Raw genomic sequence first — 11,902 nt, 5'->3', positions numbered from 1 at the left:
ATTTATTGGTCAGAGTATTGAGTACAGGAGTTGGGACGTCACGTTGCAGCTGTACAGGACATTGGTTCGGCCAGTGTTGGAATATTGCGTGTAATTCTGGTCTCCTTCCTATCGGAAAGATGTTGTGAAACCTGAAAGGGTTCAGAAAAAACTTACAAGGATGTTGCCAGGGTTGGAGGATCTGAGCTACAGGGAGAGGCTGAACAGGCTGGGGCTGTTTTCCCTGGAGGATCGGAGGTGGAGGGGTGACCTTATAGAGGTTTACAAAATCATGAGGTGCATGGATAGGGTAAATAGGCAAAGTCTTTTCTCTGGGGTCGGGGAGTCCAGAACTAGAGGGCATAGGTTTAGGGTGAGGGGGGAAAGATATAAAAGAGACCTAAGGGGCAACCTTTTCACGCAGAGGGTGTTACGTGTATGGAATGAGCTGCCAGAGGAAGTGGTGGAGGCTGGTACAATTGCAACATTTAAGAGGCATTTGGATGGGTATATGAATAGGAAGCGTTTGGAGGGATACGGGCCAGGTGCTGACAGGTGGGACTGGATTGGGTTGGGATGTCTGGTCGGCATGGATGGGTTGGACCGAAGGCTCTGTTTCCATGCTGTACATCTCTGACTCTATGCCTATGGAAACAGTATTCCTGCATCCAGTTTGCCCAACTCCAACAATGAGATTTCCACTCATTTTCCCAAATCCAAGTTACTACAGGCTCAGTTGGCCCAATCTCTCTTCATGTGACAAACTTGCCAACACAGAAATCAGTCTGGTAAACCTTTGTCTTCCTCAGTGCTTGCTGCACCTACATGATCCCTTTTAATGACTGTGTACAGAACCCTTTGCACGTCAACCTTTCAATAATATAGTACTATTCTATTTTAGTACCACAGAGGGCAACGTCTCACTTATCCACATTATAGAGCATCCACCATAAACTTGCTCACTCAATCAACTTGAAGAGTCTTTAACATTCACAATCCCACCTAATTTTGTATCATTAACAAATATGAAAAAGACTCCCAATTCATATAATTGATATATATTGTGAATAACTGGGACCCAAGTATCGGTCCCTGCTGTAGACCACTCATCACAGTCTTCCACCTTGAAAACAAACTATTTACTCCTTTTTCCTGCCTGCTGATCAATACTCAATCCATTTTCTCTCAATTCATTAAATCCTGGTATTTTCAGTACGTTGTAAGAGGTTCTAAGATTTGCAAGAAAGCATATGATAGCAGGTTATTTGAAGTTTTCCTCTGGTATCGAGTTCCCAATCTCCTCTCGGTCTAATAAGTTTGACACTTCTCGGTTTGACATTAGGACAGGCAATTCTGGAGATCCATGAACATTTCTGAAAGCAGTAACCTGTCTGAGGTTTCTTTCCTTTAAATTGATCAGTAACCCATTGTGGTTATTTGCCATTAACTGTAGATCAAAAAAAAGTGTAAAAACAAGGACTGCAGATGCTGGAAATGCACAGGTCAGGCAGCATCCGAGGAGCAGGAAAATCGACATTTCGGGCAAAAAGCCCTTCATCAGAAATGACCAAAAAAAAAAGGTGTAACAAGAAAACAAATTGTATCTTGTTTTGCACTCACCCAACCATAAATCATATAAAAATATCAAGATCGGATTTCACGATGCTAACTGCAAGGCTGAATAGGCTTTCACAGCAAAGCCACATTTCGTAAACATTACATGATTATTCCAGGGAAATTGAAGGAGAGAGAAGAAACAATATCGTAACTTCCACTTGGTCACCTTATTAACAAGCCCAATTGATCTTCTCGAACATGAAATTTAAAGGAGTGTTTACATTTTTAAAAATTGTATCTGTATTGCAGATTTTTTAAATTCTTCACTTATCTGGATCTTTCTTGTGTAGTTCAACAGTTCCTTATGCTTTTCAGTTTCTCACCCATTCCTTACTCAGAAGCTGAGACAAAATTTAACAATCTATCATACAAAAACACATTGAAGTTGTGCGTCTTGTCCACACCTGTTGGCCAAAAGCTTTTTTAAAAATTTATTTGGGTCAGCATTTACTGCTCATCCCGAATTGCTCTAGAGAAGATGGTGATGAATCATCTTCTTGAACTGCTGCAGCCCATTTGACATAGAACCACCCGCTGTGCTATTAGGGACAAAGGGTTCATGATATATTAATACCTGGAACAGAAGTCAACAAAATCATGTATAGCGTTTTAGTGTTATTTTAATTTTGATGTTGTGTAGGTCAGGAAAAGTAGTTTTTGTTTCATTTAGAGTTCTGAGAGTGGTGCCTGAAGTGTTGTTTACATACATTTAGATGAAGTTTCAAAGAAATCCTTCAAGTGAATACCTCATTGCATTTGAAAACAGAGAAGAGGGAAAACAAACTGAGCTGCTGCCTAGAAACAAAGTGCTCAACGGTATAGGGGGACAGAGACAAACAGTTATGTACACAGAAAAAGCTACAGAAACCCAGCAGATCTGGCAGCATATATGGAGAAAGAAGCAGTTAACATGAAGTCCTGGTAGGACTCTTCTTCTGATGACACATACAGTTCCCCTTAGAAGTTCAGCGAGTGAGAGGATTTCTTTCAAAGAGAATGCATTTGAAAATTTATTTTAGAGAAGAAAGGCCTGTATCATCAGCAGCACAGTTTATACTCTTAAAGAAAGAAATTCCAGGAAAAGGAGTGGAAGAGGTGTTTAAAGGAACAATTCAGCCATGTTAGCAGTCTGTTCAAAAGGGTGTCGGAGCAATATTTACGAAAGATGTTAGCAACAAGTGAGTGTCGAGGCTTGCTGGAAATAAACAATGCTCAATTGGCATGGCTGTACTAAGAGCTTTCAAAGTGGAAACAGGGTGAACCTTTGTTATGATCCATGGAGCAGCAAGGTTCTTGTTGATGAAAAGAGGATTGAAATCATTATTTCCCATATTTGTAATAAAATTAAAACGGTTTCAACTAGTTTTTAGTAGAGTGTAAGATGGTTTGTTCTTTTTAATGTGTAATGACCTTTTGAATGTGTTCAGTAGATGACCACCATGGCAACCAAGCTGCAAAATTAAAACTAACTATCTATCAAGCCAGGTCAGTAAAATAGTTAGTTAATGTGGACAAAGCCATGTATAGCTTTAAATTTAATTTGTGTTAAGAGGAGACATAACCTTAGTTTCATTCGAGTTCAGAGAGCGATGACAGGTTGTCTTGAAAGTGGTTTATATCAATTTAAATGGGGATTGAAAAATAAAGTCTCTTGAGAATTTTACTCAGTACTTTAGAAAATAAAGTAGAGGAGAGAGGAAAATAAACTGGGCTGTTGGTATCCTATGGCAGAATGAGATGGAGGCAGAAAAGTTATTTTAAAAAGACAGAACCATTAGAAGGTTGTGTCTCGGCTCCTCTCAGAGAAAAGCAGGTCAGAGAGATGTCCTGTAACATCAGCAGTACAGTTAATCAGTCTCTAAAACAAACAAACAAACAAACAAACAAACAAACAAACAAACAGTCAGACAGAGGAAAAGTTGTCCCAAGTGACCCAGAAGTCAGTAAGAGAAAAGCTCCAGAAACAAATGGCTTCAGAAGAAATATATCTTACAGGCTGCTGAACGTATACGTTTAAGGAACACGTGCTGAGGAGTAAGTGAGCTGCATCAGCAGCTTGTTCATGGAAACATTAACTGAAGAAGATTGCGTTGAGTGAATGCAGATGTTTGTCAGAAAAAAAAACCTTGTAGAGCTGTGCCCACTGAGTCAGAAACTTTAAAATGGAAACAGTGTGACCCTTCACTGAGGTTTGTGTATCTGAAAGGTTGTTGAAGATAGCAGTTGAACCTTGATTTCTGGATTTTAAAATAAAGACTGTTTCAAATAGTTTATTTTCCTTGTGTGAGAGAAAACCTTGATGCACTTTCAGCTAAATATACTTCAGCTGTCTCGTGATAATGTTTCATTACTAACCACCATGATTCCTAAATGCAAAAGACAACTTATGGTTTTGGATGTAGGTTTGCTCACTGAACTGGAAGGTTCATTTTCAGACATTTCGTCACCATACCAGGTAACATCTTCAGTTGGCCTCCAGACGAAGCACTGCTGGTGTTTCCTGAATTATATTTATATGTTTGGGTTTCCTTGGGTTAGTAATGTCATTTCCTGTGGTGAACAATTTCAAAGAACAGGGAATGATATCACCAACCGAAGGAAACCCAAACATATAAACAAAATGCAGGAAACACCAGCAGTGCTTTGTTTAGAGGCCCACTGAAATTGTTACCTGGTATGGTGACAAAACATCTGAAAATGAACCTTCCAGCTCAGCAAGCAAGCCTACATGCAGAACCTCAACCTACACTGCAAATCTTCTTAAAACTTGCTAATAACTTATGGTCTATCAAAGCTAGGCTTCATTCTAGAATCTGACCCAAAAGCTCACCTGAGTGGATTGTATGATTGTCAGGTCGTTAATGTAGGAGAAACCAGCACCCATGGAAGACCGCAGCCCCGCAGTCCCAAATGTCATTCTGCAGCACAGGCGATCACGCAATTCTTTCTTCTTCCCATCGCGTAGCATTTTCTCAATCTCAGCTTTGGTCTTCGGATTCTGGGGACAAGAAAAAATGTTTTCAAATCCACTTCTAGATAAGAAGAACAATATAGCAAAAGGCTATTAGTAAAAGCTTTTTTCTTTCCAAATTAGCAAAAATAAGTTATCTGCCTCAGTACCACACAGCTACAACTATGTAGAAGTGTAGCTCACTGATCATTCATGTAGTATTTAAAGATAACTGTTGTAGAAGATCATTTTAAAATAGATTAAGAGGGATTTAAAATGGTGAAAGTATGCCAGCATGCTCGGTTAACAACTGCGAGACAGCCAAAAATACCAGTTTTCAAAAAGGTCTTTGCTTAGACAGAAAATGGTAACTATTCCGATCAAGAAGCCTTGCCCATCCCAAGGGATGTCGGACTGGAGGAAGGCAAGTTTGACAAACAAATAGGGCAACAAATATGCTAGTAGACCGAAATAAAAGCAGAATTCTGTGGATCCTAGAAATCTGAAATAAAAACAAGGTGCTGGAAATACTCAACAGGTCTGGCATCATCTGTTATCACGAGTAGAGAAGCTACTGGGAAAAGTTCAGAGGGATAGAATTAAATCTTCACTTGAAGAGGCAAGGATTAAACGAAGGACAGTCAACACGGCTTTGTCAAGACCTGTCAGACTGGGAAGTCAACGATTGGGGCATTAAATTTAAAGGTTAAAACGTGCAGGAGGTTTAGAAGGATTTCTTTCACCCAGAGGGTGATGGTATCTGGAACTCATTGCCTGAAAAATGATGGTAGAAGCAGGAAGAAAAAGAAGGAAGCATATGTAAGGTACAGACAGGATAGATCGGGTGAATCCTTAGAAGGGAATAAAGGCAGTAGGAGTATATTTAAGAGGGAAATCAGGAGGGCAAAACGGGGACATAAGATAGCTTTGGCAAATAGAATTAAGGAAAATCCAAAGGGTTTTTACAAATATATTAAGGACAAAAGGATAACCACGGAGAGAATAGGGCCCTTCAAAGATCAGCAAGGCGGCCTTTGTGTGGAGCCGCAGAAAATTGGGGGAGATACTAAACAAGCTTTTTGCATCAGTATTTACTGTGGAAAAGGATATGGAAGATATAGACTGTAGGGAAATAGATGGTGACATCTTGCAAAATGTCCATATTACAGAGGAGGAAGTGCTGGATGTCTTGAAACACAAAGGTGGATAAATCCCCAGGACCTGATCACGTGTACCTGAGAACTCTGTGGGAAGCTAGAGAAGTGATTGCTGGGCCTCTTGCTGAGATATTTGTATCATCGATAGTCACGGGTAAGGTGCCAGAAGACTGGAGGTTGGCTAATGTGGTGCCACTGTTTAAGAGGGGTGGTAAGGACAAGCCAGGAAACTATAGACCAGTGAGCCTGACCTCGGTGGTGGGCAAGTTGTTGGAGGGAATCCTGAGGGACAGGATGTACATGTATTTAGAAAAGGCAAGGACTGATTAGGGATAGTCAACATGGCTTTGTGTGTTGGAAATCATGTCTCACAAACTTAATTGAGTTTTTTGAAGAAGTAACAGAGCGGTAGATGTGATCTATATGGACTTCAGTAAGGCGTCAACAAGGTCCCCATGGGAGACTGGTTAGCATGGTTAGATCTCACGGAATACAGAGAGAACTAACCATTTGGATACCGAACTGGCTCAAAAGTAGAAGACAGAGGGTGGTGGTGGAGGGTCGTTTTTCAGACTGGATGCCTGTGACAAGTGGAGTGCCACAAGGATCAGTGCTGGGTCCACTACCTTTTGTCATTTACATAAATGATTTGGATGTGAGCATAAGAGTAAGTTTGCAGATGAGACCAAAATTGGAGGTAGTGGACAGCGAAGAAGGTTACCTCAGATTACACAGGATCTTGATCAGATTGGCCAGTGTGCTGAGAAGTGGCAGATGGAGTTTAATTCAGATAAATGAGAGGTGCTGCATTTTGGGAAAGCAAATCTTAGCAGGACTTATACATTTAATGGTAAGGTCCTAGGGAGTGTTGCTGAACAAAGAGACCTTGGAATGCAGGTTCATAACTCCTTGAAAGTGGAGTCGCAGGTAGATAGGATAATGAAGAAAGCGTTTGGTATGCTTCCTTTTATTAGTCAGAGTCTTGAGTACAGGAGTTGGGAGGTCATTTTGCAGCTGTACAGGACATTGGTTAGGCCACTGTTGGAATATTGCATGTAATTCTGGTCTCCTTCCTATCGGAAGGATGTTGTGAAACTTGAAAGGTTTCAGAAAAGATTTACAAGGATGTTATCAGGATTGGAGGAGTTAAGCTCTAGGGAGAGGCTGAACAGGCTGAGGCCAATTTCCCTGGAGTGTCGGAGGCTGAGGGGTGACCTCATAGAGGTTTACAAAATCATGAGAGGCATGGATAGGGTAAATAGGCAAAGTCTTTTCCCTGGGATCAGGGAGTCCAGAATTAGAGGGCATAGGTTTAGGGTGAGAGGGGAAAGATATAAGAGAGACCTAAGCGGCAACTTTTTCACACAGAGGGTGGTACGTGTATGGAATGAGCTGCCAGAGGATGTGGTAGAGGCTGGTACAGTTACAACATTTAAAAAGCATTTGGATCTGTATATGAATAGGAAGGGTTTGGAGGGAAATGGGCCGGGTGCTGGCAGGTGGGACTATACTGCGTTGGGATATCTGGTCAGCATGGACTGGTTGGACCGAAGGCTCTGTTTCCATGCTGTACAATCTCCCTGACTCTATGACTCCAAGTCATTACAAAATTTCAGGAATGCTTAGATAATCAATTGCAACAACACAGTTAATCCATTCACAATCTGTAATCCCATGGCTCAGCAAATTACACTCCACCTTTCCCAGACTAGCGGAGTAAGAACAGAATGACAGACCAGGACTACAGAAATCTAAAACTAAAAGAAATTCAGAGGTTGAAGAAGCTAAAATGCAGCAACCTTCAGCTAATTCAATTCACCAAGAAATAAATGAGTGCACTGGATATAGCAAAGGATATAACCTCACCAATCTAGGTACAGTACGAAAGGATTGTTGCTCCAGAACTAGACATACCACTGGTCATGTTGATGTAAAACAGGTCAACTTTAACAAAGTGTGGAGAAATCCCAGATCTATTTTGTCCATAAGATAGTGTGACAAATCCAAATAGCACAAAATAAGTTGGTTATAGATTTTGAAAGTAAAATAAAATCAGCTCCATGATTTTATTACATGAAATCTTCAGGACAGTCTCTGAGATCTAGCCATCTTCAGCTGCTTCATCAACATAAAAGAGGTTCACACACTGAGGACTGCAGTCAAATTCACAATCCGCGGAGATTGACATCCACAGAATTGTCTGAACAACTGTCAGACTTAGATTGATTGTTGCAAGTAACGTTTACATCAAAGAAGTGCCAGGAAATTACAATCGTCAACTAAACAAACTCTTACCATCTTAGACGATAAGACAGTAAGATACAGGAGCAGAATTAGGCCATTCAGTTGATTGTGTCTGGTCCGCCATTCGACCATGACTGATAACCCCTTTTCTTAACCCCATTCTCCTGCTTTCTTCTGATAACCCTTGATCCCATTAGAAATCAAGAACTTATCTACCAGTGTCTTAAATACATTTAATGACTTGGCCTCTACAGCCCTCTCCGGCAATGAGTTCCACCGATTCATCACCCACTGGACGAAGAGATTTCTCCTCATTTCAGTTCTAAAGGGTGGTCCTTTCACTCTGAAGCTATGCTCTTGGGTCCTGGATTCTCCAATAATGGAAATGTATCCATGTCCACTCTATCCAGATCTCTTAGCATTCTGCAAGTTTCAATGAGATCTCACCTTATCCCCTAAACTCCATCAAGTACAGACCAGAGTCCTCAACCCCTCCTGATATGACATGCCCTTCATCCCCAGGATCATTTGTGTAAACCTCCTCTGAACCTCCAAGGCCAGCACATTCTACCCTAGATACAAAGCCTTCAATTGCTCACATATTCCAAATACAGCCTCCTGTACTCCAGCTTTTTTGAAATTAATGCCAACATTGCCTTTGCCTTCCTAAAAGCCAACTGAACCTGCAGGAACTAGGATTCACGTCTTTTGTGCTTCAGATTTCTGAAGACATTTCCCATTTAGAAAATAGTCTAAGCCTCTATTCTTCCTACCAAAAAGCTCACTTTCACACATTGTATTCTATCTGCCACTTCTCTGCCCACTCTTCTAACTTGCCCAAGTCCTTTTGCAATCGTCCCAACACTACCTTTGTGTCATCTGCAAGTTTTGCAACAATACCCTCAATTCTTGCATTCACATCATTAAATGTACAACATAAATAGCTGTGATCCCAACACTGACCCCTACAGAACTCCTCGTCACCAGTTGCCATCTTGAAACTTCCTCCTTCATCCCAACTTTCTGCCTGTCAGCCAATTCTCTATCCATGCCAGTACCTTGCCCCTAACACCATAGGCTTTTATCTTATTTTGCAGCCTCCTGCCACTTTGTTAAAAGTCTTCTGGATATCCAAATAGATCACGTCCACTTGCTCTCCTGGTCTAATTTGTCTCAAAAGAATTCTAACAGACTACTAATGAAATCATGCTGACTTAGCTCTATTTTACACTTCCAAGTATTCTGCAACCTTATCCTTAATAATGGACTTTAACATTTTACTACAGACTAAGGTTAGGATAACCAGCCTACAAGTTTTCGATTTTTGGCCTCCCTCCCTTATTAAACAGGGGTGTTGTAACCATTAACCAGTCCTCTGGGACTCTCCCCAGCTCCAGTAGTTCCTGAAAGATAATCACCAATGCCTCTACAATCTCCTCAGTTGTCTCCTTCAAATCCCTGGGTTGTAATCCATCTAGTAGGGGTGATGTATCTACCTTTTATTAACATTCAACAGCATTATCATAACTGATACCCCCAGGAACATCCTGGCCGTCATTATTGACCAGAAACATTGCGGCTATATAAGGGGTCAGAGGCTGGGAATTCTGTGAGTGAGTATCTCATTTCCAGCTATCAAAATTATTTTTCAACTATCTACAAAGGCACATCAGTGTGACAAGTTTCCCTACTAACCTGTGGACGTTAATAACACCCATGAGAAATCATTTTGAACAACATCCCTTTTACCACCTTAAAGCATTCATTCCCTCCACCAGTTCACCTCTGTATTGTAGTGTGTTCCAGCTACAAGATGTAATGCAGTAACTTATTAAGTTGATAGCACTCTCGAACCAACCACCTCCATGACTTAAGGATAGCATGAAAACAGCAACTCCTGCAGGTTCCATTTCTAGTCATACAAAATCATGAAGGCAGAATCGTGAAACTTCCATTGAGAATACACATCTATATTTAAAAGGATCATGTGAAAAGGAGGATAGAAGAGATTGAACTGTTTGGACATTTTTGGGATTAAAAATAATAATGTCTTGAAGTTGTATTCCACAGGATGTGGACTGCATTCCACTTATAAAATTCTTGAAGTCAAAATGTTCAGTGTGTGCTGTTTTTAATCAGAAAATCAAGTGACACTTGACAAGCACTTTAAAAAAGAAATAGAGGAGGAATTTATTACTGTTATTACTGGATTAAGGGCTAATGTAAATGATTGCCTTAGCAACCCATTTTATGGACTTAGAATTCTGCTTTGCATATCCAGATGGCAGTGTATAAGGCAGACACGCCAGAAGCTGTTCCTTAGAAAGCATCCCTGGGAAATTGTGTTTCCATATCTGAAGTATTGGACTGTGACAATAACCAATTCTCAACAACTCAAATCCAAGTTGATTGTAATCAGAACAGGAGATTTAATCAGTTTGGATATGTCACAATTCACTTCTGTAGCAGGTGGGACTTGAACCTGGACCATCTAACCCAGAGGTAGGGACACACACAACACCTCTACAACTGGATATTTATCAAACCATTGTTTCCTTTGGGTGTGAGTGGGGGAGTGAGTAGAAGTCTGATTATATTTCCTTTGGTTTTGCTAAAGAGGAGCATCTGGCTACTTTGGACACTGAATTAACATTTTTACTAAATGGTTCAACAGGGGAACAGTGGAATTAAGTCAAAATGCCACATTTAAGGGCACTTCATGTGAATGTGCGTAAGTTATAACAGATAACCTAAAAAGCACAAAGAGATCCAATTGCCATTACAGAACTATGGCAGCATGGTGACCAGGACTGGGGTCTGAATATTCAAGGATATTTGACATTTAGAAAGGTCACTGAAACAAAAATATTTATAGAAATAGACAGGACAGATGCAGGTAAGATGTCCTGGTCAGGGAGTCTAAAACGAAAGGACAATATTTAAAAAATTTAAAAGACAAAAGGGGGCTGTCACTCAGGTCAGAGATGAGGAGAATTTGTTCTACTGAACCTTTGGAATTCTCTACCAGAGAGGCTGTTTTAAAAGGCAGGAATAATGGTAATGGGAAAGGGCTAGGTAACAGGTATTGAAACATTTGCTCAGCTATGATCATAACAAATGGTGGGACAGACTTGACTGGTTGAACAGCCTACTGCTCCTATGTTCTATTCTCCCAGTCACAGTCATAACACTACCAACACAATTGTGGGACAGGTTTCAGTAATTCAGGAAGACAGTATACAACACCTCAACGGCAATTAGTGATGGGCAACAAAAGCAAGCATCACCCAAATGTCGAAAACAAATTTACCACAAGTCACAAATCCAGAACATTAAAAGATCTTTCCTCTAAATTGTCATTAAAGAGTCAAAGTCATACAGCACAGAAACCGACGCTATTGTCCAACTTGTTCATGCCGACCACGTTTTCCAAATTAAACTCGTCCCACTTGCCTCTATCCCTCTGGGCCATATCCCTCTACACCCTTGTTATTCAAGTACTTGTCCAAGTGCCGTTTAAATGTAGCAACTGTACTAACATCTACAACTTCCTCTGGCAGGTCATTCCATAAACAAACCATCATGTGTGAGAAAGCTGCCCTTCAGGCCCCTTTACATCTTTCTCCTCTCACCTTAAAAATATGCCCTCTAGTTTTGAACTCTGCTACCCGAGGGAAAAGACTTTGCTATTCACCTTGTGTGCCCCTCATGATTTTACATAGAACATAGAACAATACAGCACAGAACAGGCCCTTCGGCCCAAACATTTGTCTTAGCTTAAGCACCCATCCATGTACCTATCCAATTGCTGCTTAAAGGTCACCAAAAATTCTGACACTACCACTCCCACAGGCAGGGCATTCCATGCCCCCACCACTCTCTGGGTAAAGAACCCACCCCTGACATCTCCCCTATACCTTCCACCCTTCACCTTAAATTTATGTCCCCTTGTAAC

The 11,902-nt window shown here is 40.8% G+C and overlaps 1 protein-coding gene across 5 annotated transcripts in view; it reads right to left on the bottom strand.

The window, feature by feature from the left end:
- Positions 1-11,902, bottom strand: part of pgm2l1 (phosphoglucomutase 2-like 1) — a 147,589-nt gene that overhangs the window by 110,826 nt on the left and 24,861 nt on the right. For all 5 annotated transcript variants that reach the window (XM_043692556.1, XM_043692557.1, XM_043692558.1 and 2 more), the window contains one exon: positions 4,427-4,594. In XM_043692556.1, the coding sequence (XP_043548491.1) occupies positions 4,427-4,594 (168 nt within the window). The remainder of the gene's footprint in view (positions 1-4,426; positions 4,595-11,902) is intronic.

Source organism: Chiloscyllium plagiosum, chromosome 6 (assembly GCF_004010195.1).
Source record: "Chiloscyllium plagiosum isolate BGI_BamShark_2017 chromosome 6, ASM401019v2, whole genome shotgun sequence".
NCBI classification, from domain to species: Eukaryota; Metazoa; Chordata; class Chondrichthyes; order Orectolobiformes; family Hemiscylliidae; genus Chiloscyllium; species Chiloscyllium plagiosum.
The sequence above is the reverse complement of the archived record's forward strand: the minus strand, read 5'-3'. Positions and strand labels throughout refer to the sequence as shown.